This window comes from Bombina bombina, chromosome 6 (genome assembly GCF_027579735.1).
Source record: "Bombina bombina isolate aBomBom1 chromosome 6, aBomBom1.pri, whole genome shotgun sequence".
Taxonomy (NCBI): Eukaryota; Metazoa; Chordata; class Amphibia; order Anura; family Bombinatoridae; genus Bombina; species Bombina bombina.
The window spans coordinates 695,001,414-695,029,282 of NC_069504.1; the positions used below are offsets into that span (position 1 = coordinate 695,001,414).

A 27,869-nucleotide genomic window follows, 5' to 3' on the forward strand; every position below is an offset into this window, starting at 1 on the left:
GGATCAGGGGGTGGGAAGTGTCAGGTGGGAGGGTAATCGCTACACTAAAGCTAAAATTAACCTTACAAGCTTCCAAATTAACCCCTTCACTGCCAGGAATATTAGAAGTGTGGTGTGCAGCTGCAATAATATAATATGCTCTATCTGAATCATGAGTTTTTAGTGTCCCTTTATTAACTGATAACATTATGTTAGTGCTAAAGAGGCCATTTTTTATCACTACACTGTCTCTAAATCCAAAGTAACATAAAGCCCAACATTTTTTGTTCATGATTTAGATAGAACATACAATTTTAAACAACTTTCCAAATTACTCCTATCATCAAATTGTATTTATTCTCTTGGCATCCTTTGTTGAAGGAGCAGCAATGCACTACTGGGAGCTAGCTGAACACATCTGTAAGCCAATGAAAAGGCGCATATATGTGCAGCCACCAGTTTGCATCTAGCCCCTATATCCTGAGCCTACATAGGTATCCTTTTTTAAAAAAAAAAGGATACCAAGGGAAATAAGAAAATTATTTAATAAAAGTAAAGTGGAAAGTTGTTTAAAATGTTATGCTCTATATAAATCATGAAGGAAAAAATCTTGGGTTTCATGACCCTTTAAAAGATATGTTCATGTATTTTGGCAGCAACATCTTTAGTGTCTGAATAATGTCTTATACAAATTATTATGGTTGTTTATACTCCCAAAACAGGCTAACAAAAGACTCTCTACTTTGTCATCTGTTTCTGAACCGATTTACTCTCTTTTAGAGCTTTCTCACTTTCCACACCTATCCACTTATTGTCTCTGCAAAAGGCTCATTCTCGCCATCTTCATCACACTTATTTCCTGTATATTTTATTTACACCCTTCCCTATCTTCAGCTTCTATTTGGCAGCCCCCGATATTAAAAATTTCTATTTGAACCTCTCTGTATATTCACTTTCTGGGTTCACGTCCTCCTTCTCTGCTACACACATCTACTTTCTCATGTCGCCTTCTCCCCTTGCTTGCACTCTGTCACCAGGCAGCTCTCTGTGCTATAGGTCTTTATGTCACCATCATACACAAGCAACATCTTCACTCTGCCTCCTTCAAGTCTGTTTACCATGTGATCACAGGTGTCACGTGATCTGTCCTGACGTCATTATCCTATCAGCCGGATGGGAACGAGCTGCTACCGGGGGACAGGGGCAAAGGGGAGCGGGTATGTATACAGCTCTTTACAGCCGGTGACATGTCCGACCCTGTTGTATACTGGCCTTTGTGTGGTGGGTACGGGCATTGTGGATTCCAGTTTCTTTATGGTGGAGTATTTATACCTGACTTCTATTTGTTATTGTTTGGAACTGACCTGTATATATTACATATTATTATAATGTGTATGTATATTTAGGGCATTGCATCTTATATTTTATTGTTCGTTGCTTATGCGATAAATGAACTAGGGTTACTTGTAATATCCTTCATTTTGTAGAAGGTATATTATTATATAATGTTCTTTATTGTATGCATATTATTTTATTACACAATACCTTAGTGTACATGGTTTTGCAACAAACTAGGATGTTTACTCCCTGGAGAAAGAGGATCATTGTTTTTGTGTGAATACGAAGCCAAGGTGCACACTACATAAGGTGTATATATTAGGTGCACACTACATAATGTGTGTATATATTAGGTGCATAATGTGTGTATATTATATATAATTATAGACATAAAAAACTTCCCTGTGTCCTTATTGTAATTGTTATTCTTTGTTTTTAAGGTGCATACTACATAATGTGTATTTATTAGGTGCACGCTACATAATGTGTATTTATTAGGTGCACGCTACATAATGTGTATATATTAGGTGCACACTACATAATGTCTATATATTAGGTGCACACAACATGTGTGTATATATTAGGTGCACGCTACATAATGTGTATATATTAGGTGCACACTACATAATGTCTATATATTAGGTGCACACAACATGTGTGTATATATTAGGTGCACGCTACATAATGTGTATATATTAGGTGCACACTACATAATGTCTATATATTAGGTGCACACAACATGTGTGTATATATTAGGTGCACACAACATGTGTGTATATATTAGGTGCACGCTACATAATGTGTATATATTAGGTGCACGCTACATAATGTGTGTATATATTAGGTGCACACTACATAATGTGTGTATATATTAGGTGCACACTACATAATGTGTGTATATATTAGGTGCACACTACATAATGTGTGTATATATTAGGAGCACTCTACATAATGTGTGTATATATTAGGAGCACACTACATAATGTGTGTATATATTAGGAGCACACTACATAATGTGTGTATATATTAGGAGCACACTACATAATGTGTGTATATATTAGGAGCACACTACATAATGTGTATATATTAGGAGCACACTACATAATGTGTATATATTAGGAGCACACTACATAATGTGTATATATTAGGTGCACACTACATAATGTGTATATATTAGGTGCACTGCACACTACATAATGTGTGTATATTAGGTGCACACTACATAATGTGTGTATATTAGGTGCACACTACATAATTTGTGTATATTAGGTGCACACTACATAATGTGTGTATATTAGGTGCACACTACATAATGTGTATATATTAGGTGCACACTACATAATGTGTATATATTAGGTGCACACTACATAATGTGTATATGTTAGGTGCACACCACATAATGTGTCTGTATATGTTAGGTGCACACCACATAATGTGTCTGTATATGTTAGGTGCACACCACATAATGTGTGTGTATATGTTAGGTGCACACCACATAATGTGTCTGTATATGTTAGGTGCACACCACATAATGTGTGTGTATATGTTAGGTGCACACCACATAATGTGTGTGTATATGTTAGGTGCACACCGCATAATGTGTGTGTATATGTTAGGTGCACACCGCATAATGTGTGTGTATATGTTAGGTGCACACCACATAATGTGTGTGTATATGTCAGGTGCACACCACATAATGTGTGTGTATATGTTAGGTGCACACCACATAATGTGTGTGTATATTATGTATAATTACAGACATAAAAAACTTCCCTGTGTCCTTATTGTGAATGTTATTCTTTGTTTTTTAGGTGCACACCACATAATGTGTGTGTATATTATGTATAATTATAGACATAAAAAACTTCCCTGTGTCCTTATTGTGAATGTTATTCTTTGTTTTTTAGGCGCACACTACATATGTGTATATATTAGGTGCACACTACATAATGTGTGTGTATATATTAGGTGCACACTACATGTGTATATATTAGGTGCACACTACATAATGTGTGTGTATATATTAGGTGCACACTACATGTGTATATATTAGGTGCACACTACATGTGTGTATATATTAGGTGCACACTACATGTGTGTATATATTAGGTGCACACTACATGTGTGTATATATTAGGTGCACACTACATGTGTGTATGTATTAGGTGCACACTACATGTGTGTATATATTAGGTGCACACTACATGTGTGTATATATTAGGTGCACACTACATGTGTGTATATATTAGGTGCACACTACATGTGTGTATATATTAGGTGCACACTACATGTGTGTATGTATTAGGTGCACACTACATGTGTGTATGTATTAGGTGCACACTACATGTGTGTATGTATTAGGTGCACACTACATGTGTGTATATATTAGGTGCACACTACATGTGTGTATATATTAGGTGCACACTACATGTGTGTATGTATTAGGTGCACACTACATAAGGTGTATATATTAGGTGCACACTACATAAGGTGTATATATTAGGTGCACACTACATAATGTGTATATATTAGGTGCACACTACATAATGTGTATATGTTAGGTGCACACCACATAATGTGTGTGTATATGTTAGGTGCACTCTACATAATGTGTGTGTATATTATGTATAATTATAGACATAAAAACTTCCCTGTGTCCTTATTGTGAATGTTATTCTTTGTTTTTTAGGTGCACACCACATAATGTGTGTGTATATTATGTATAATTATAGACATAAAAAACTTCCCTGTGTCCTTATTGTGAATGTTATTCTTTGTTTTTTAGGTGCACACTACATATGTGTATATATTAGGTGCACACTACATAATGTGTGTGTATATATTAGGTGCACACTACGTAATGTGTATATATTAGGTGCACACTACATAATGTGTATATATTAGGTGCACACTACATAATGTGTATATATTAGGTGCACACTACATAATGTGTATATATTAGGTGCACACTACATAATGTGTATATATTAGGTGCACACTACATAATGTGTATATATTAGGTGCACACTACATAATGTCTATATATTAGGTGCACACTACATAATGTCTATATATTAGGTGTACACTACATAATGTCTATATATTAGGTGTACACTACATAATGTCTATATATTAGGTGCACACTACATAATGTCTATATATTAGGTGCACACTACATAATGTCTATATATTAGGTGCACACTACATAATGTCTATATATTAGGTGCACACTACACGTGTGTCTATATATTAGGTGCACACTACACGTGTGTCTATATATTAGGTGCACACTACACGTGTGCCTATATATTAGGTGCACACTACATGTGTGTCTATATATTAGGTGCGCACTACATGTGTGTCTATATATTAGGTGCACACTACATGTGTGTCTATATATTAGGTGCACACTACATAATGTGTATATTGGGTGCACACCACATAATGTGTATATATTGGGTGCACACCACATAATGTGTATATATTGGGTGCACACTACATAATGTGTATATATTAGGAGCACACTACATAATGTCTATATATTAGGTGCACACTACATAATGTGTATATATTGGGTGCACACTACATGTGTGTATATATTGGGTGCACACTACATGTGTGTATATATTGGGTGCACACTACATGTGTGTATATATTGGGTGCACACTACATGTGTGTATATATTAGGTGTACACTACATGTGTGTATATATTAGGTGCACACTACATAATGTCTATATATTAGGTGCACACTACATAATGTCTATATATTAGGTGCACACTACATAATGTCTATATATTAGGTGCACACAACATGTGTGTATATATTAGGTGCACACTACATAATGTGTATATATTGGGTGCACACTACATGTGTGTATATATTGGGTGCACACTACATGTGTGTATATATTGGGTGCACACTACATGTGTGTATATATTGGGTGCACACTACATGTGTGTATATATTGGGTGCACACTACATGTGTGTATATATTGGGTGCACACTACATAATGTGTATATATTGGGTGCACACTACATAATGTCTATATATTAGGTGCACACAACATGTGTGTATATATTAGGTGCACACTACATGTGTGTATATATTGGGTGCACACTACATGTGTGTATATATTGGGTGCACACTACATGTGTGTATATATTGGGTGCACACTACATGTGTGTATATATTGGGTGCACACTACATGTGTGTATATATTGGGTGCACACTACATGTGTGTATATATTGGGTGCACACTACATGTGTGTATATATTGGGTGCACACTACATGTGTGTATATATTGGGTGCACACTACATGTGTGTATATATTGGGTGCACACTACATGTGTGTATATATTGGGTGCACACTACATGTGTGTATATATTAGGTGTACACTACATGTGTGTATATATTAGGTGCACACTACATAATGTCTATATATTAGGTGCACACTACATAATGTCTATATATTAGGTGCACACTACATGTGAGTATATATTATGTATAATTATAGACATAGAAACTTCCCTGTGTCTTAATTGTGAATGTCATTCTTTGTTTTCATCTTCATGTGCATATTGTGTATGTGATTATGGCTTACTATCTTCAATTCGCAGGTGATCATTTGTGACATGTCCATAATCTGCATTGCCAGTGTCTGCTAATGGTTTGCTGCAGATCCCCCTTAACGGACTACTCATCCCCACCCCTTACCCCCCGGACGCTCCTCACTAATGACCGGTTGGATTATCCTCCCTATCAGCCTGTCAGCGTTCTCCATCCCTGGGATATGGATTGTGTAAGGATTTTTAAAATAGATTAATGTGAGGAATGTAGAATATGCATTATTAAAGAGAGAAGTTTTTCATCTGTTGGTGTAGTAGAAATATTATATGCAGGGGAGCACCACATAGGATAATTGTATATCAATTCACCTACACAGTAAGCCATCTAGTAAAAGCAAGTGGTTGCTGAATTTTTGGTACATCTTTAAAAGGACATGCAAGTCAACATTAAACCTTCATGGCTCAGACAAAATATGGAGTATTAAAGGGACATTTTCATTTTACTTCTATTAAGTTTTTTATTCTCTTGGCATCCTTTGTTGAAAAACATACCTAGATAGGCTCAGCAGCAGCAATGCGCTACTGGGAACTAGCTGCCGATTGCTGGCTACACTAACTTGTCTCTTGTCATTGGCTCACCAGATGTGTTCCATTTGCTCCTACTAGTGCACTCCTGCTTTGGACTTGACTTTAGCAATGTCTTTAATCACTTTGCAAAAGTTAAACACACAGTTATATGCAAGTAACAGTGCAATCATAAAATGTTCTGTCATACTGTAGCATTTTCTTATTGCTCTTTTATGTCCCTTTTTAAAGGGACAGTCTAGTCTAAAATAAACTTTCATGATTCAGATAGGGCATGTCATTTTAAACAATTTTCCAATTTACTTTGATCACCAATTTTGCTTTGTTCTTTTGGTATTCTTAGTTGAAAGCTAAACCTAGGAGGTTCATATGCTAATTTCTAAGCCCTTAAAGGCCGCCTCTTCTCTCAGGGCATTTTGACAGTTTTTCACCACTAGAGGGTGTTAGTTCATGTGTGTCATATAGATAATTTATAAATAGTAAGTGTAGCGCCCTATGGCTAACCCCTATGCTCCTTTACAAGTGATTTTCCCCAAAATCACTAATAGGTTAAAAGACTAAAAAAGGATGTTGGTAGTGCAGGAGCGCTAAAAAAGCTCTAAGGGTTATATGGAATAATGAAATGAACCAGTTTTTAAATCACAAATATATGTGGAGTTTTATTGTATAAAAGATATATATATGTGTACACACCCTATCATTTAGGGACGTCTCCCTTTACAGTACTGTATAATTATCAAAACAGAATCAGAATAAAAACATAATAATAAAAACTGTATCAATATTTTGTAACAATTGGTTATGTATAACAGATCTCTAAAATATTTTCTCAGAATAAGAACGATTGTATTAAAACTATATATATATATATATATATATATATATATATATATATATATATATACTGTATATATATATATATATATATACAGTATATATATATATATATATATATATATATATATATATATATATATATATATATATATATATATATATATATATATAAACTCTGCTATTGCTGATTGTTCCACCTTAAACCAGATTTTTGAAACTTGTGTCGGAAAAAACTTTCCATGCTCAGATTTGGAGAGTTTCAGTGTATCTTTAAATTGGCGATTTAGATACAATTAAAAGTACATAGTTTCCTCTAGGAATCAAATGCCCATGCTCTGTTGGTAGATAGCTGAAGGTAAACTCCTGAATGTCAGCGGTTGGAATCTCTCTGTTGGGTAGCGTCTCTATTTGGAAATCCCAGTGCTGTGATGCACGCTGTTAACGTGTATGCCAGAAACTATGGCTGTTGAAGGAAGCAAGCAAACAAACGGCCGTTCGTTACCAGTTGGTCCCCTGTACTCGTTTTTCATCCGAGATCATGCAGGGTGCTTTTAGGTCACTTCTCCAGATTTTAGGATAGGTGCTGTTGTAGAAAAAACGTCAACGCGTTTCACCAGCAGGCTTTATCAAGACGTATATCTCTGTGTGTTGTTCCGGTTTTTAAATACCCCTCTTTTCCTTCCTATTAGTTACTTGATTTTCCGGTTTGATCTGGCTTTTGGACACAATATAGGTGTAGCAAGATGGCTGAGTTTCTGTGACACCTGAATCTTTTATACAATAAAACTCCACATATATTTGTGATTTAAAAACTGGTTCATGTCATATAGATAACACTGTGCTCATGCACGTGAAGTTACCTAGGAGCAAGCACCGATTGGCTAAAAAATTTCTTTCATGATTCAGATAGAGAATACAATTTTAAACAACTTTCCAATTTACTTCTGTTATCTAATTTGCTTCATTCTCTTGGTATATTTTGTTGAAGAAGCAGCAATGCACTAGTTAACACATTGGGTGAGCCAATAACCTGAGGCATATATGTGCTGCCACCAAATAAGCAGCTCCTGCGCGCCTACCTAGGTATTCTTTTCAGCAAAGGATAGCAAGAGAACAAAACAAATTAGATAATAGAAGTCAATTGGAAAGTTGTTTAAAATCACATGCTCTTTCTCAATCATGAAAGAAAACATTGTGGGTTCAATGTCCCTTTAAGGAGCAGGAATGAAAACATAAATATGAAATAATAATTTCCTGTTTTGTGGGATATGGCTAAATGTTACTGTCTCTTCTTCTTCTTTCCTCTCAGGTACGCCATGGCTGTGATGAACCATCATGTGTGTCCTGTGGAAAATTGGTAAAGACTAACATAACACAATATATATGTTAAAGTTACAAATGCCTGTGATCATGGTATTATATATATATATATATATATATATATATATATATATATATATATATATATATATATATATATATATATATATATATATATATATATATATATATATATATATATATGTGTGTATGTGTGTGTGTGTATATGTATGTATATGTGTGTGTTTATATAACCTATGAAATACTTGAATATAATACAGAATGTGTATGTGGCACTTGGTAATGCAGTGCTCTGCAGCTACAAATACATTGGGGACGCCCACAATTCTGGTAAAATTTAGGAAATGTTTTATAAATGTTTCCATAGTGCCACACTACTCTGCAGTTGTATTTGATTTTATCCTCCTGGCAAAGTTGCATTATTATATGTTGCTATATATTAAAATAGTGTATGAGTACCTAGTGTATTAAATCTGTTTTTCACAGGACATACAATCTAACGTGCACAGATGACAACTCAAAGCATGGAAGTCCCAAATCATGTTGTACACTGGAGGATGTCCCTCTCATCAGGTAAGCCATGCAAACTCTACTTGCCTCTTAGAGCACAGCCTTGCATCCAAAGAGTTGTTGCACGTTTGCTACATGTTGTAACCTAAGTTAGCATATACTAACTCCCCAATATTCTTTCACTGGCTTACAGCCCTGCTATGTGGCTTATTTCCTTTTCATGTTTGACACCACTCACAGATCTTTTAACCCTTTCTGCTTTGAAACCTTTCTTGGTTGTATATTGACAACAAGATGTTCTATATATGATGATGATAATGTATTCTTTCTTACTATTTTTTTTGTAGCAAGTGTGGGACATACCCTCCCGAGAGCTGTCTCTTCAGTCTGATTGGGAATGTTGGTGCATTCATGGGTGAGTGCACTCTTTCTGTCCCAGCTTTTTTTTTTTTTTTTTAATGAAAGTTTTCGTCCTTGTGCTACCCATCCCACTGCACTCTCCCCATCCTGCCAGTCAGCTTTTTCTTCTAACCATCCTACCTCTCCAGTAGCAGAGCTTAGGTACTCGCATAACGCCAGGATGTACCAAATGCAATCTGAGACAGTAGTTGGGGAAAAGGGGCAATGAGTAAAGTGTATTTTTAGCACATAATTAGAAATCTTGCAAAAATTAGAATAAGTAGTAGTAGAGGAGGAGGAGGACAGGTACCTATGTGCTGTGTATGAACTAGTGGGATTCACTTTGGAGATTAGTTAATAATAGTTGTGATATAAATGAGTGTTTAGTGGGTGATTGGTGCACTTAGTAGGTGTGTTCCGTTATAAGAATATATAAAGCTTCATTTGGGAGGTGGTCTGCTGGTCTGAGGAATGGACACTGTTTTGTCCCGAAACGTTGCTATTTCTAATAAATTTATACTTGAAGTTGGCCAAAGTCCAGTGAGTGCTTACTTTTGGATATATATATATTAGAGCTGCAACAACTAATCGTCATAATCGATTATGAAAGTAGTTGTCAATGAATCTCATAATCGATTAGTTGGTTTGCAATTAGTTGGTCTGTGCACAACACCAGCTGCTTCACTCCAATGAACTCCTGCAAATGGTATTGTGTTTTATAATTATGTCCTTAGCCTAAAGGACGTCTGCAGCCGTATATTTTTTACTTTTTCAGGGCTATATAAGTTTACAACTACCCCTGGCTTATGTGCAACCTAAATATAATAGGAGTCATCATTTGGATTGTTTATATTAAATCAGGTGATTTGGGACTATGCTTTGCATGATATAGTGCTGAGCCTGTTATTTATACCTAGCCCCTCGATTGATGGGAGTTATTTAAATTGATGTGCACTATTATCTGTTTGCACAATTATTAGCGGAGCGCTTGCTATTGCTGATTATATGTACTGTATAAATAAATGTGTACAGCGTTGTCCTGTTATTGATATATAGTCCTTAGCGCTTTTAATTTGTTTGTTATTGTTTTATATTTCTAATCAATTGTGATATGTACCAGATTCAACCTTTATAAGTATATATCTGTTATTTTTAGAGAAGACTAGATATTTTCCCCTAACCTTATAGCTGGTTATTTACCATTGCATATAGATATTCAAGATATTTTTTTTATGTTAGAATGAAGTCAAGGGTTATTTTATTGAGAGGCCCCTTGCCAAGGTGGAAGTTCTACCTCTTTTCAAACAGTTTTTAGTTTTGTTTTGCTTAATTATAAAACTGTGCTCTGCTGCTTTAGAATTGGACAAACAGTTGTGTTAATGTAAAATTTTAGTCTGAAGTTTATATTTGTAACACTCAGTATGTGGATTTTATTTAAAATATAGGAAACAATTATTTATTCATTTTTTTTTTTATCTGATTAGTCGATTAATTGAAAAAATAATCGTCCGACTAATCAATTATGAAAATAATCGTTAGTTGCAGCCCTAATATATATATATATATATATATATATATATATATATATATATATATATATATATATATATATATGTATGTATGTGTATATGTATGTGTATATGTGTATATATATATATATATATATATATATATGTATGTGTATATATATATATATATATATATATATATATATATATATATATATATATATATATATATATATATATATATATATATATATATATATATATATATATATTTATTTAAATGTGTTTACCCTTTTGATCTTTTGTTAAATGTATATATATCTATACTAGCTGTTTCCCGCACCTTCACTCGCATGGATTTTGTGATTTGGTACAATTGTTTTTAAAAGAGACATGAGGTTTTTTTTGTCCTAAATCTACGAAATATAATGTACAGGTTGATGTCTGAACGTAATAACAAAAAATTGCAGCAGCACCAGAAATCAGTTCAGTATTTATTCAAGTGCAACAAAAATAAGAGCAACGTTTCGGACAATGTTGTTTTTAATCATGCATGATTAAGGACAACATTGTCTGAAACGTTGCTCTTATTTTTGTTGCACTTGAATAAATACTGAACTGATTTCTGGTGCTGCTGCAATTTTTTGTTATGACGTTATTTATGGGGCTTGGGTGTGAAACCTAGCAGCTAGCACAGGAGACACTGGTGCTGAATTACCTTGTTTGCACTTGATGTCTTAAGGTAATAAGCAATGTTTATTGCAGACGTTAGTCGGGGCGTATGGCTCCAAAACGAAGATAGTTGTTCCATTGATATGTGTCCAGAATGAGACAGACAAAACGAGACCACTCGCAACGACGTGCCCTCACATGTGTACCCATTCGGCACATTACAAATATGTTGTTGTTGTTATTCTGTTTACAATTACTTTAATATTAAATTGTAATTATATATCATGACTCAACTGTCAGATGTGAAAAAAAAGTTATTATTTTTTTAGTGATATCCATATCTTGAGGACTACTGACGTTAGAAGCAAAATTAGCTATATCAGACATCACTGGGAATATTATTATTGTTTTATATATTTATAGCAGTTAAGAGCAAGACATTTGGCATGTAATCTTTATAATTCAGATTTTAAATTATAATTTTTACTTTTCTAACATCTTTGTTTTTTGAGCTATAGGTATCCCCCTTTTCACCCCCCTTAAGTGGATTTTCGGGAAATGGTAAAACACGTTTTTCTTTATTTTTAAAGGAGAATCTAAATACCAATTTTCACGTCTGTAAGATGTTTGGGTGTTGAGATATAGGTATCCTCATAAATCACCCCCCCTTTTGTTAGAGATATCCATATCTTAAGAACTACTGATGTTACTTTATAATGAAGATTTTAATTTATAATTTTTACTTTTCTAACATTTTTCAGTTTTTTGAGATATAGGTATCATCATAAATCACCACCCTTAAGTGGATTTTTTTATTTTTAAAGGAGAATCTGAATACTAATTTTCACGTCTGTAACATTATCGGTTTTTGAGATATAGGTATTAATATAATTATTATCGGTTGTTTGTAGAGCGCCAACAGATTCCGCAGCGCTATAAACAAAGGCGGAGTAGGTATCCTCATAAAAAAAAATCACCCCCCTTTTTTTTCACCCCCTTAGGGACGTAATTTCCAAAAATCCTTCCTTAGTGGGTGCCTACGTCCTAAAAACAACTTACCTTCCAAATTTCACGTTCCTAGGTTAAACGGTTTGAGCTGGGTGTTGATGAGTTTGTCAGTCACCCAGGACGTATATATATATATATATATATATATATATATATATATATATATATATATATATATATATATATATATATATATATATATATATATATATATATATATATATATATATATATATATATATATATATATATATATATATATATATATATATATATATATATATATATATATATTGTGCGTAATTATTATATATTTTTTTTTCCCTAATCCTTATATGTATCTAATTCATATTTTCTCTTCCTCAGTTGTGATGATCTGCTTGCTGAGGTTCAGTCAGGTCATTGAGCTCAGTCACAGTTCCTGGCTTAATACTGTTGCTCTGATCTCAGGCTGCACCAATGCAACAGGGTTGGTCATGGTGGGTAACTTCCAGGTGAGCATAATCCTCTATATAGTGTTGTGCATCAGTATTCTGTGCCTTTTATAATGTACAAGGAGTAAATTTACTTGCAGCTTTTGAGACTTTGCGCTACAGGCTTACATGAGAGAGATTTAAAGAAGCAGTTCCTGTATTGTCTCAGAAGCACCTCAGAAGTGATGTAGATTAATCACCCCAAACAAGCGATTTTGGGGTGATTGATAGGCCCTGCTCTTGTGTGAGTTTAGTGGGAGCATGGTTGCACAAGGGATCTTGTGTTCAATCCTACATTTCGCCACGCAATGCTTCTTTGCAAGTACAGATTGCAGGGGTACAGGTTCTCTGCTTGAGAACTTGTCCGCCTGCAGCCTGAGTGTGTACATAATGACTTTTAATGGGTAATAAAACTGGGGAATGTCAGGAATGCTGAGTAACTCATTTATTCTTTCAAAAATTGTATATTAGCACTGCAAGGCCCAATAGATATGCAATGGACCAGCATTGATGATCTGTTTATATAGTTATCAGAGAAAACATAGTTCTTACAAACTCTTTATATCTAATTCCAATAGGTGGATTATGCCAAGAGTCTGCATTATATTGGAGCAGGGGTGGCATTTCCAGCCGGCTTGCTCTTTGTATGCTTGCACTGCATCCTCACCTACCATCTGGCGGTCAGCGTACTGGACTTCTGGGTCGGACATTTACGTGTTACTCTAACCATTGTGGCCTTAATATCCCTCGTCTTGAGTATCCTTTACAGCTTCTTATTGTGTAAAAAGCAGGTACCAATTTTTCTGTTAGTAGAATCACTGTGTGAAGGCGTTAAGCAGCGCCTTTTTATTCAGGACAGTTATCCTGGTGTATACCGGGGAGCCAACACTATGGGCCTGATGATCTAAAGCTCTCCACAAGATTATTGAAGAAGTCTTGTCAGTTCTACAAGGTCCTTAAAACAAAATTTGACCTCGCTCTGCAGGGTTCTGAATGTGAAGGAGACACACATACATCACAAGATAACCATAGAACCCTAAAGACTGTGTGATTTCTCTCCATGCCAGCGAGTTTTTAATGACTGGGTCCTATGTGCCTTCATAAGTTTCGTTTGGCTTTGCAAGTTAAAGGGACTCGAAACCCAACATTTTTCTTTCATGATTCAGATGGAACATGTACTTTGAAACAAATGTCCAGTTTACTACCATTATTTAATTTGCTTCATTCTCTTGGTATCCTTTGAAGGAGCACTAATGGGAGCTAGTTGAAAGCCAATGACAAGAGGCGCATATATATGCAGCCACTAAATCATCAGCTTCTGAGCCTACCTAGGTATGTTTTTTTTAACAATGGATACAACAAGAATGAAACACATTCACTAATAGAAATACATTGGAAATGTGTTTAAAAGTGCATGCTCTATCTGAATCGTGAAAGAAACAACAAAGTACTGTCTAAAATCTATAGTATGTTGCATTATTTATGACATTTTCATCATGCATACAAAACACATGTAGAAAACGTTTTTTGATTAAAAAAAAAAAAAGTTAAGTGAAATTAGTTTACATTTAAGTGAAAAAGGATAATAGTAGTCACACAGAAAAACACTGGTAAATCCCCTCAATCCCCAGAAGTTTGCATTTAGTCACAAGGGATTATCCTATATAATAAAAGGCCAAGTATGTTTGTCCGACGCAGTCACGTGCAGTAGAGACTGTGCGGGACAAACATACCTGACCTTAACCCCTTGCTGATCATTAAGCCCTTAAGAACCTGGCCTCTCTCTGCCGCAATCTTGCTAAAAGTAACGAGATTCGCTACTTCTGCATGCCCCACGAGTGGGGCAGTACAGAAATAGTCTTGCAGAGGTACCGAAGTAGAGGGAGACACTCTGTGTCCCTCTCTGCATCGGGCAGCACTGGTGCTGATCGTTGGTGGTGTGGGAGGGTTAGGAGGGAGGCGGGTGGGCGGCCCATCGCTTGAGGGGGGCGGGAACAGGTGGGACCGCTAAACTACAGAAAAAATATATGCTAAGAGCGGCAGGAAGGTGGGAAGGGAGAGGAGACGGTACAGGGGGATCCTAGAGTGGAGGGGGGAAAAAAGCTAGGGAAAGGATCTTGGAGGGGGACATTTTGGCCCGTATACACAGGCTTTAACACTAGTATCTTTATGAATAAACAGTGGGGTATAAATGGGTAGTTCAATGCAAAATCACTGGTAATAATATGAAGGATTAACAGTCAACATCACTGCAAGTAAAGTCACTTGGTGAATTTAATACAATAAAACATACATTTTATTTAATAAATAAAAAGAGAGAAGCGCTCAACCTGGGAACGTACAATAGCATAATAGCTTTCTCTATGGCTAGTTACCACCCTAGAAGCAGCCTCTTTTTGCTCAATATGTGCCTTTCACAGAGAAGAACTTTCCTGTAGCATATCAGTCTGATCCTGACTTAACAGTGCAGTCCAGCCCCGAAATACCAGCAAATCCCTCTCTGAACGAAACGGCAAAACCCCAGACGTACGTTTCAGCCTATTGTGGGCCTCGTCAGTGAGGTGCAGCCATATCCCTCTAGGCACACTCCACAACGGGTCCACGTCTGGATTCCCGCATCACACTTAGGGAGACTTCCCTAAGTGTCAAAATTTGCATAAATAAAAAGAGAGTAGCTGGACTGACCTTACTTGGCGGGATCAGACTGATAAACGTCAGGAAAGTTTTCCTCTCTGAAAAGCACACTGGTCTAAAAGAGGCTGCTTCCAGGTGGTAAATCGCCAAAGAACTAGCTGATGAGCTGCTGTTCGTTACTGGTAGAGCATTTATCTCTTTGTATGCAAATTAATATGACCCTGGGGAAGTCTCCCTATGGGTGATGGAGGAAACCAGACGTGGACTCCTTGCCCAGTGTGCTTAGAGGAATGTGGCTGCACCTCACTGATGAGTCCCATAGGAGGCGGAAACTATCATCTGAGGTTGTCATGTTCCTTGTTCAGAGGAGAATTGCTTGGTATTTCAGGGCTGGACTGACCTTACTTGGCGGGATCAGACTGATATACTTCAGGAAAGTTTTCCTCTGTGAAAAGCATACTGGTCTAAAAGAGGCTGCTTCCGGGTGGTAAATCGCCAAAGAACTAGCTGATGAGCTGCTGTTCGTTCCTGGTACAGCGCTTCTTTCTTTGTATGCAAATACATTTTAAGTCCATAAAAACTTCACCGCAATAACATGTTAACAGGTCTGGTGCTTTTAGCACTATCTGACACGTTCGCACACCACTTTCTCAAACAGGTGGCAGAGATCAATTATATATCATAATATTAGTTATTCAGAATTCTCCAACGGATATCTGTGTATTTTATATTAGTTAAAAATGGTGTATAAAACTAGTCCAGATATTACATTTAATAGTAAAGAGTTGCCGTATATGCAATCATACGCTGCCCCTTATCCCATACTGCTGTTGTACCAAATCCAGAATACAGGCCAAGAATAACTATCCAGAAATCGGAGAAAATCCAAAAGTCTAAATACAAAAGCCTGGTAAATCAGTCTGACTTGTGTTGCTGCATTATCCATGAATGTAAAGCACGCAGAGCTGGTTAGTAACTTTGATACATTGATTGTCAGCTTTCTCCTTGTTATGTAACCGGTCTCATTTTAGCATACTGTTAGAAAATTAGACGTTTGTTTGCAAATAAAAAAAAAATAATGAAAATACATAAAATGGACAATTGTACATATCATAAACTATTTACCAAAAATGACATCACCGATAAATTAAAATATTAATATTATTCCATCTTTTAATGCAGCAACTTCCTATATGACCCTCCAAAAACATACGAAACATTAGAAAAAAAATATGAAGAATATGAAAGAACAATAATAAATAAGGTAAATAGTACCTAACAAATACAGCACTGAATAAGGTTAAAAAATCATCGTCAATTACTGTTGGGAATATCACTCCTGGCAAGCAGGAGGAGGCAAAGAGCACCACAGCAAAGCTGTTAAATGTCACTCCCCTACCTACAATCCCCCAGTCATTCTCTTTGCCTGTAGTGGAAGGAGGAGGAGGTGAAGTTTAGGTGTCTGATGAGAAGTTTTCTTCAATCAAGATTTTTTTTTTTTTTTTTTTTTAGCAGAGTAAGCTTACTATGTTCTTTTCTGGGGTCTATCCTATTCTAGTCTACATCAGTCTCTTCAGTAGGGCAGTGGTGGCTTTTAAGCACTTGAGAACTTCCTCAATCCTCACTGCGTTTTCTCAAGAATCTGCTGCCCTAACTAGAAAACCTGAGTAGGTTTACTCAGTTTTTCTTTCTTCACAAATCCATGTGAGGTGCTGCACCCTCTCAAACCAGGTGAGCTGTCCTGCTGCCGGACAGCACTTTCAGGTAAGTGCCATTTTAATTTTCTTTTGCAAGGAGATTGCTGGCACTTGTTACAACTAAAAGCTGTCTTATTTAATATGGGACTTTATTAAACCTTAATGTTTGGGGTTTCTTTAGGCAGTTTGGGCATTGAGACTGTGATGTGATTTATGGTGGCTCAGTGTGTTATAGTAGTTTTTATACTTTAACTTTTGGTCATGGAGATTACGGTTGTAAGCTGGGGGTTTTTTTCTGCAGTTAGGGCTCTGTAACTGCTCTATATTTAAAAATGAGCTGCAGGACAGGTAGGCACCTCCAGTAAAGCTACTGAGGTGTATAGGTAGCCTGAGGTCTATTTGGTTTGTTGCGCTAACACACATTTCTATTTAAAGACACAGTACACATTTATTTTTTATTTTTAAATAAAGTATTTTTACACGTTATCCTTATTACATAAGATGGATCAAGAGGCTTTTTAAACCATTATCCCAGGCGAAGTTGCTGCTTGTCAGTTATGTTTTGATGCTCAGGTGGAACCCCCAGTTCCTTTTTGTTCCTCATGCATTGAGAGAACTTTAAGTTATAGAGAAAAAATATTTGACCATGAGCCACCATTATCCCAGGCAAATGCTGTTCAGGTGTCTCCTGTTGCAGATATGCCGCAGCTTTCTCCTCAAGCATCCCAACTTTTTCAGTCTCCACATAGAGTGCCCTGTGTTTCCTCTTGCAATCCTGTAGGACATTGCTCCCAGGTATCCCTTGCGGTATCTGAGGCCTTGTCAGCTTTCCCCATGTTGCAGGGAATGCGTAAAAGGAAATTTAAGGAAACAGTAAGGTTTCTGATCAAGTTCTGGCTATCCAGAGTGTCCCTTCCCATAAGCCTGAGAAAGAAGACATGTCTTTAGCATCTGAGGGGGAAATCTCAGACTCAGACAGTGTAATTCCTTCTTCTGATGCTGAAGTGGTATCCTTCAGATTTAAGCTAGAACACCTTCACTTATTACTTAAGGAGGTTTTGGCTACTTTGGACGACTCCGATACAACTATTGTAGTCAATCCTAAAAAGTCTAGTAAATTGAACAAATACTTTGATGTTCCCTCCGCGGTGGAGAATTTTCCGGTTCCTGACCGTGCTGTGGAGATTATTGCTCGAGAATGGGAAAGACCTGGTATTCCCTTTTCTCCATCTCCTATTTTTAAGAAGATGTTTCCTATAGCGAATTTTATTAAGGAGTTGTGGCAGACGGTTCCTAAGGTAGAAGGAGCGATCTCCACTTTGGCCAAGAGGAATACTATTCCCATAGAGGATAGTTGTTCTTTTAAAGATCCAATGGATAAAAAATTGGAGGCTTTACTAAAAAAAGATGTATGTCCACCAGGGTCTACAATGGCAACCAGCAATGTGTATCGCCACTATTACCAGCGCTGTGGCTTACTGGTTGGATTTCTTCAGATGGATACCCCTCTTGATGAGATCCAGGATTAAGGCTCTCAAGTTAGCCCATTCCTTCATTACCGATGCTACCTTACAAGCCCCTTCCTCCAAGCAAGATCAAGCCAAGCCTTCCTGGAAGCCCAACTAGTTTCGGAATAAGGGAAAGCAATCTAAAAAGCCTTCTGTTGATTCAAAGTCAGCATGAAGGGTTGGCCCCCGATCTGGGAGCAGTTCTTGTAGGGGGCAGACTCTCTCTCTCTTTTTTCCGAGGCTTGGATAAGAGATGTACCGGATCCCTGGGCGGTGGACATTGTCTCCCAGAGATACAAAATAGACTTCAAATCTTTTCCTCCCAGAGGCAGGTTTCTCCTCTCCAGATTATCTGTAGACCAGATAAAAAGCGAGGCGTTCTTACATTGTGTCAAGGACCTTGCCACCCTGGGGGTAATAGTTCCAGTTTCCTTTTCAGGAAAGAGGTCTGGGATTTTACTCGAATCTGTTCCTAGTTCCCAAAAAAGAGAGAACGCTTCGACCAATCCTAGATCTAAAATGTTTAAACAAGTTTCTCAGAGTGCCATCCTTCAAGAAGGAGACTATACGCTCCATTCTTCCCTTGGTACAAGAGAGTCAGTTCATGAAAACCATAGACCTAAAGGATGCATACCTTCATGTTCCCAATCACAGGGACCATCACAAGTTTCTGAGATTCGCCTTTTTGGACAATCATTTCCAGTTTGTGACCCTTCCATTCGGCCTTGCAACAGCTCCCAGAATTTTTTCAAAGGTTCTGGGGGCAATTTTAGCTGTGCTTCGATCTCTGGGCATTGCAGTGGCACCTTGTCTGGATGACATTCTGGTTCAGGTGCCATCTTTTCAACAAGCAAAATATCATATGGAGATCTTGTCTTTTCTTCGATCCCACGGATGGAAGTTGAATCGGGGGAAAAAAAAGTTCTCTGGTTCCAGCTACAAGGGTCTTTTTTTTGAGGACCATAATAGACTCCCTGTTAATGAAGATTTTTGTGACAGAGGTCAGAAAAAGATTTTCGACTCTTATCTTGCCCTTCAGTCCTCTCCACGGCTGTCAGTGGCTCAATGTATGGAGGTAATCGATCTGATGGTGGCTTCCATGAACATCATTCAGTTTGCTCGGTTCCATCTCAAACCTCTGCATTTATGCATGCTCAGACAATGGAAAGGGGACTATACGGACCTGTTTCCACGTGTAGATCTAGATCAGGCGTCAATAGACTCTCTTCCATGGTGGCTTTCTCAGGATCATCTCTCCCAGGGTACTTGCATCCGCAGAATCTCCTGGGTGATTGAGCCCACAGATGCCAGCCTTGTAGGTTGGGGAGCAGTATGGGGCTCGTTGAAGGCTCAGGGCTTATGGACCCAGGAGGAGTCAGTCCTACCCATAAACATCTTGGAGCTAAGAGCAATCTTCAATGCTCTTCTGGCCTGGCCTCAGTTAGCCTTAGCCCGGTTTATCAGATTCCAGTTGGACAACATAACCTCAGTGGCCTACATCAACCACCAGGGGGAACTCGGAGTTCCTTGGCCATGACAGAGGTGGCCCAAATTATTCAGTGGGTGAGATCCATAACTGCTGTCTTTTTGCAATCCACATCCCAGGAGTGGACAATTGGGAAGCGGATATTTTGAGCAGACAGACTTTTCATCCCGGGGAGTGGGAACTTCATTTGGATGTGTTTTCCAGCTTGACTCTCAAGTGGGGGCAGCCGGAGTTGGATCTCATGGCTTCTTGTCAGAATGCCAAACTTCCGAGATACGGCTCGAGGTCAAGAGATCTGCATGCATTTCTGATCGATGCTCTGGCAGTTCCTTGGAACTTCAGTCTAGCATACCTGTTTCCTCCGTTCACTCTCCTTCCAAGATTCATTTCTCGAATCAAGCAGGAGAGGGCATCTGTAATTCTCATAGCCCCGGCGTGGCCTCGCAGGATTTGGTATGCAGACCTAGTGGAAACGTCATCCTTGCCACCTTGGAGACTGCCTCTGAGGAAGGACCTTCTACTTCAGGGTCCCTTCCTTCATCCAAATCTCGTTTCTCTGAAGCTGACTGCTTGTAGATCGAATGCTTAGTTTTATCTAAGCGTGGATTTTCAGAGTCGGTCATTTGAGACCTTGATTCAGGCTTGTATGCATGTGACTCGCAGGATTTACCTTAAGATCTGGCGTAAATAATTGTATTGGTGTGAATCCAAAGGATACTCTTGGAGTAGAAAAAGTATTCCTAGGATTTTGTCCTTTCTCCAGGATGGTCTGGAGAAGGGTTTGTCGGCAAGTACTCTAAAGGGTCAGATTTCGGCATTGTCTGTTTTGTTACATAAGCGCTTGTCGGATGTACCAGACGTGCCATTTTTTTGTCAGGCCTTGGTTAGAATTCGGCCTGTGTTTAAACCTGTTACTCTACCATGGAGTCTTAACCTTGTTCTTAAAGTTTTACAACAGGCTCCGTTTGAGCCTAGGCATTCTTTAGATATTAAGATGTTATCTTGGAAAGTTTTGTTTCTTGTTGCTATTTCCTCTGTTCAGAGAGTTTCTGAACTCTGCTTTACAGTGTGATTCCCCTTATCTTATATTTCACTCTGATAAGGTGGTTCTGCGTACTAAGTTTGGTTTCCTGCCCAAGGTTGTTTCGGTCAAGAATATTAATAAGGAAATCTTACCTTCTTTGTGTCCTATTCCTTCTTCTCACAAAGAATGCTTGTTGCATAATCTGGATGTTGTGCGAGTGCTAAAATTTTATTTGCAGGCAACTAAGGACTTTCGTCGGTCTTCTGCAATGTTTGTTTGCTTTTCTGGGAAACGCAAGGGTCAGAAAGCTATGGCTACTTAACTTTCCCTTTGGCTGAAGAGCGTTATTCGCTTGGCATATGAGACTGCTGGACAGCAACCTCCTTAGAAAATCACAGCTCATTCCACAAGGGCTGTTTCTTCTTCCTGGGTCTTCAAAAATAAAGCTTCTGTGGAACAGATTTGCAAGGCTTCAACTTTGTCATCTTTGCACACTTTTTCCAAATTCTATAAATTCGATACTTTTGCCTCGGCTGAGGCTTCTTTTGAGAGAGAGGTTCTTCAAGCAGTGGTGCCTTCTGTTTAGGTTCCTGTCTTGTCCCTCCCTTATCATCTGTCCTCGGGCTTGGGTATTGATTCCCAACAGTAATTGATGATGATCTGTGGACTCATTGTGTCATTAGAAAGAAAACAAAATTTATGCCTACCTGATAAATTTCTTTCTTTCTTTACACGGTGAGTCCACGGCCCGCCCTGTATTCAGACAGTTTCTTTTTATATAAACCTCTGCACCTTGTGTTACTTCCTTTCTCTCCTTTCCCTTTGGTCAAATGATTGGGGGATTGTGGGTAGGGGAATGATATTTAACAGCTCTGCTGTGGTGCTCTTTGCCTCTTGCTGGCCAGGAGTAATATTCCCAACAGCAATTGATGATGATCCGTGGACTCACCGTGTCAAGAAATAAATATATTTATCAGGTAAGCATAAATTTAGTTTTTTTATTTCATGATTCAGATAGAGAATAAAAATTTTAAGTAACTTTACAAATTACTTCTATTATCTAATTTGCTTCATTCTCTTGGTATCCTTTGTTGAAGAAGCAGCAATGCACTACTGTGAGCTAGCTGAACATTTTGTGAGACAATAACATGACTTGTGTGTGTGGTGGCTATACATACACATACACATACACACACACACACACACTCCGCTCCTGAGCCTACATAGGTATCCTTTTTTCAACACGAGATACCAAGAGAACAAAACAAATTAGATAATTGAACTGAATTGGAAAGTTGTGTAAAAGCAAATGCTCTATCTGAACCATTGGGGAACAAATGTGAGTTTCTTGTCCCTTTAACTGTCATCAGAATGTTAGTGATGCCTAGCATGTATTTTATCTCTGGTTGTTGAGGCCTTGTGGTCTGTGTATATTTACATTTGAAGATTTGCTGCTCTCTGTGTTTAGGTTGCTTCCTGTGTGGTTGTATTGCAGTAGCTATTCTGCTTTCTTCATTCAGTAGTTTGTTCAGAGCCTTAACAGTATCTCAGGTGGAGTTTTTTTTATCCAGGACAGCTTCCTCCTCCAGCATTTAGCTGCTATTTGCGAGTGGATTTTTGTTTTAGACATCTTGGTCTACTATGGAACTTTCGCCTATGAGTTTGGTTCGGTCTCCACTGACACGTTGGTGGCCGCTCTTCAGAGCACCTCAGCCCGCAGTTGCAAAACTACAGGAAGCAGCAACACCGCAACCCACCTCAACTGTAACCCTGAGCGGATTGCCATGATTTAATTATGAGGAGAAAGGTGGAGGGGACAGGGCTCCCTCTACCTCTCTCCCAATTATGAACACTCAGGAAATTTAGCTTTATTCTTTTTCTTTCCATATGTTTTTTTTTTTTTTTTAATTTTTACCAAATCGATATTTAAGCCAATTTTTAAACCTTTTTGCTATTGTAATAGCCTGCAGCATCTTTGCTTTGCTGGGCACTTTGTTAGCAAAATACTTAAAAGGGACACAAAAACCTCAGTTACTTTTCAGCTCATTTACAACTGCCCCTCATTGACTTGAGAGAGACCAGAAAAGAAAAACAGGATTTTTTTTTAACCTTAGATAACTGATTTACAACATGACAGTGCCCATTACTAAAATTAAACAATCTTTTCTCTTTTTTCTTAAAAAAAATATATATATATATACACACACTATTATTGTTTTAAAAAAAGCACATCTGCATATTATTCCAAGGCTACTATTTCTTTTGAATATATCATATCTAGCATTTTTCAGGGTTTAATGTCCCTTTCAAAACAAACAAAAAAAGTATTTACAGTGGCTCACTTTTTCATGTATATTTTAATGTGTAACCATTTTTCTTGTTATATATATATATATATATATATATATATATATATATATATATATATATATATATATATATCTATATATATATGCGTGTGATTTGTGTATGTATAAATGAGTGTGTGTGTATGTGTGTATGTATGTATATATGTAGATATATATATATAGATATATATATACACACACACAATTTTTTTACATTTTTTTTTTTGAGAATATATTTTTAAGCATATCTGATAAGACACCAGGTGGTCATTTTGGAGTACTGCATATGATAGGGAAACAAAACAAAATACTATATTGGTCTGAATCAGGCACATACTGTAATATATGCATGCTTTAAAATTGTTGCATATAAATAACTTTTTTTTATACAACAAAATTGTATCAATGTCTTAAATTTTATAGTGTTTTATTTACTGTTTAAGCAGTGTGGCACTTTTGCAGGTAGTGATACAGAGTTGTTTTAGGTAAACAAAATGTTCAGCTAAGAACTATGACTGTTATGTTACTTTTTGTTTATTTAAAAAGATGGAAACAAAGAAAGAAGTCATAAAAAAACCTCTATGAGAACTTGCATGTTATAGCCATAAGTCCACTGCAGGGCCTGTACTTTTCTTTATTATGTAAACCAGGAATACCAGCAGGTCATAAATACATTTAATAGGAAACAAGACTAATTGGAATGTAGAATTTTTTATGCATTTTTCATTACACCAGCTGACCCAGACTAGTATTAATTCAGATGGCAGAATACTTTGAAAATATCCATCTGATGTTGACACACTCCTGTAAGGATGTAGTTTTATATAGCTTTCTAATTTTACAGTAATAATAAACTTACTGCACTGTATAACAACACAAATTGTTCATAATCATCAAAAACACTGTTAGAATATAATACTGAGCCTCACTACACTGCCAGTACACTTTTTAAACCATGTGTGCAGATACTTTATATAAATGAGTAATTAAAATGCATTGCATAATCTTTTTATATCTTTATATATATTATAATAGTGTTATGTGTTTATATGATATAGTTAGTTCAAATTACCTCACAGAAGTGCTATGTTTATTCTGCAGGCAACTGCTGTCTATTTTAGTATATTTAATTATTTTTGGAGTGGGTGGGGTTAGCTATCAATTAATAAAAGATTTGCCAAAAACTCATATAAATCCAACATTCCATTGCAATAACCAGCATTCTCTGCTGTACCCCAGAATGACCACTAGATGTCGCTACATAAGCCAAGCAGGCTGAAACTGAATTTGCAGCGCTAACATCACCCACCCAAGGTCATATTTCCACAAGCCTTAAAAGAAAAAAAACTTTTTTCTTTTTCTAGAGACTGTTGCTGCTCAGTGTAGAAGGAAGTAGCCTTCCTGTCTAAAGATGTTTTACCAATGTCTCCACTGCCACTTACTAACCCTGTACAGGAAATATCGTATTAACAAGCAAAGTCAGAATTCCAGTTTCCCCTGTTGCTAAGGGGAGCTAAAAGTTCACACTGCTCCATAAAAGATAGGAGCTTAGTGTTAAAGGAAAGAGAATATTGGACATTGGTTGTTTTTTTTTTTTTTTTTGCAATAAAAATAAATTATTATGCTTGTGATTGTCATTAATTTTCTATATATTGAAATTATTTATTTTTAAATTGTCATTAAGCTCAAAATTAAATCCAGCACAATATGACTAATTAGGCATACTAAAGTACATTAAAGTTTAAAGGGCAAAGGCAAATTGTGCATTCATTCCTATTGTCCCAAGAGGCTACAGTGCATTTTCTATTCTTAAAGGGACACTGAACCCAAATGTTTTCTTTTGTGATTTTGATAGAGCATGCAATTTTAAGCAACTTTCTAATTTACTCCTATTATCAATTTTTCTTTGTTTTCTTGATATCTTTATTTGAAAAAGGTATCTAAGCTTTGTTTGGGGTTCTTCTGGACAGCACTTTTTTATTGGTGGATAAATTCATCCACCAATCCGCAAGAACAACCCAGGTTGTTCACCAAAAATGGGTCAGCATCTAAACTTACATTCTTGCATTTCAAATAAAGATACCAATAGAATGAAGAAAATTTGATAATAGGAGTAAATTAGAAAGTTGCTTAAAGGGACACTGAACCCAATTTTTTTCTTTTGTGATTCAGATAGCGCATGCAATTTTAAGCAACTTTATAATTTGCTCCTATTATCAAATTGTATTCATTCTCTTGGTATCTTTATTTGAAATACAAGAATGTAAGTTTAGATGCCGGCCCATTTTTGGTGAACACACTGTGTTGTTCAAGCTGATTGGTGGATAAATTCACCCACCAATAAACAACAGAATTTATGTTTACCTGATAAATTTCTTTCTCCTACGGTGTATCCGGTCCACGGCTTCATCCTTACTTGTGGGATATTCTCAATCCCTACAGGAAGTGGCAAAGAGAGCACACAGCAAAGCTGTCCATATAGCTCCCCTCAGGCTCCGCCCCCCCAGTCATTCGACCGACGTTTAGGAGAAAAAGGAGAACCATAGGGTGCAGTGGTGACTGTAGTTTACAAAAAATAAATTTAAACCTGACCAAAATGCCAGGGCGGGCCGTGGACCGGATACACCGTAGGAGAAAGAAATTTATCAGGTAAACATAAATTCTGTTTTCTCCTACATTGGTGTATCTGGTCCACGGCTTCGTCCTTACTTGTGGGAACCAATACCAAAGCTTTAGGACACGGATGAAGGGAGGGAACAAGTCAGGTAACCTAAACGGAAGGCACCACTGCTTGCAAAACCTTTCTCCCAAACATAGCCTCCGAAGAAGCAAAAGTATCGAATTTGTAAAATTTGGCAAACGTGTGCAGTGAAGACCAAGTCGCTGCCTTACAAATCTGTTCAACAGAAGCCTCATTCTTGAAAGCCCATGTGGAAGCCACAGCTCTAGTAGAGTGAGCTGTAATTCGTTCAGGAGGCTGTCTTCCAGCAGTCTCATAAGCCAACAGGATGATGCTTTTCAGCCAGAAAGACAGAGAGGTCGCAGTCGCCTTTTGACCTCTCCTCTTGCCAGAATAGACGACAAACAAGGACGATGTTTGTCTGAAGTCTTTAGTTGCTTTTAGATAAAACTAAAGCACGAACCACATCAAGATTGTGTAACAGACGTTCCTTGTTAGAAACTGGATTAGGACACCGAGAAGGAACAACTATTTCCTGGTTGATATTCTTATTGGAAACCACTTTTGGAAGAAAACCAGGTTTGGTACGTAAAACGACCTTATCTGTATGAAACACCAGATAGGGTGAATTACACTGCAAAGCAGACAATTCAGAAACTCTTCTAGCAGAAGAAATAGCTACTAAAAACAAAACTTTCCAAGATAGTAACTTAATATCTATGGAATGTAGAGGTTCAAACTGAACCCCTTGAAGAACTGAAAGAACTAAATTTAGACTCCATGGAGGAGCCACAGGTCTGTAGACAGGCTTGATTCTGACTAAAGCCTGTACAAACGCCTGAATATCTGGCATGGCTGCCAGATGCTTGTGTAACAAAACAGGCAGAGCAGATATCTGTCCCTTTAAGGAACTAGCTGAAAGACCTTTCTCCAATCCTTCTTGGAGAAAAGAAAGTATCCTTGGAATCCTAATCTTACTCCATGAGTAACCCTTGGATTCGCACCAGCAAAGATATTTCCGCCATATCTTATGGTAAATTTTCCTGGTGACAGGCTTTGTAGCCTGGATCAGAGTATCTATAACTGATTCCGAAAACCCACGCTTAGCTAGAATCAAGCGTTCAATCTCCAAGCAGTCAGTTGCAGAGAAACTAGGTTTGGATGTTCGAATGGACCTTGAATTAGAAGGTCCTGCCTCAAAGGCAGCTTCCATGGTGGAACCGATGACATATTCACCAGGTCTGCATACCAAGTCCTGCGTGGCCACGCAG

General features: G+C 37.2%; 1 protein-coding gene across 5 annotated transcripts; it reads left to right on the forward strand.

Annotated features, from left to right (window-relative positions):
• Positions 1-1,067: 1,067 nt before the first annotated feature.
• On the forward strand, positions 1,068-23,978 carry TMEM150A (transmembrane protein 150A). Of its 5 annotated transcripts, none has more exons than XM_053717800.1 (8): positions 1,068-1,196; positions 5,940-6,121; positions 8,620-8,667; positions 9,138-9,224; positions 9,509-9,576; positions 13,115-13,242; positions 13,800-13,977; positions 23,122-23,978. In XM_053717800.1, exons 2-8 carry the CDS (start codon positions 6,057-6,059, stop codon positions 23,361-23,363), a joined length of 816 nt encoding a protein of 271 aa, XP_053573775.1. In that variant the 5' UTR covers positions 1,068-1,196; positions 5,940-6,056; the 3' UTR covers positions 23,364-23,978. The 5 variants fall into 5 exon arrangements, with proteins under 5 accessions (XP_053573775.1, XP_053573777.1, XP_053573776.1 ...); XM_053717802.1 differs by having other exon boundaries at positions 1,193-1,260; XM_053717801.1 differs by lacking the exon at positions 1,068-1,196 and adding an exon at positions 1,197-1,296.
• Positions 23,979-27,869: the final 3,891 nt, after the last annotated feature.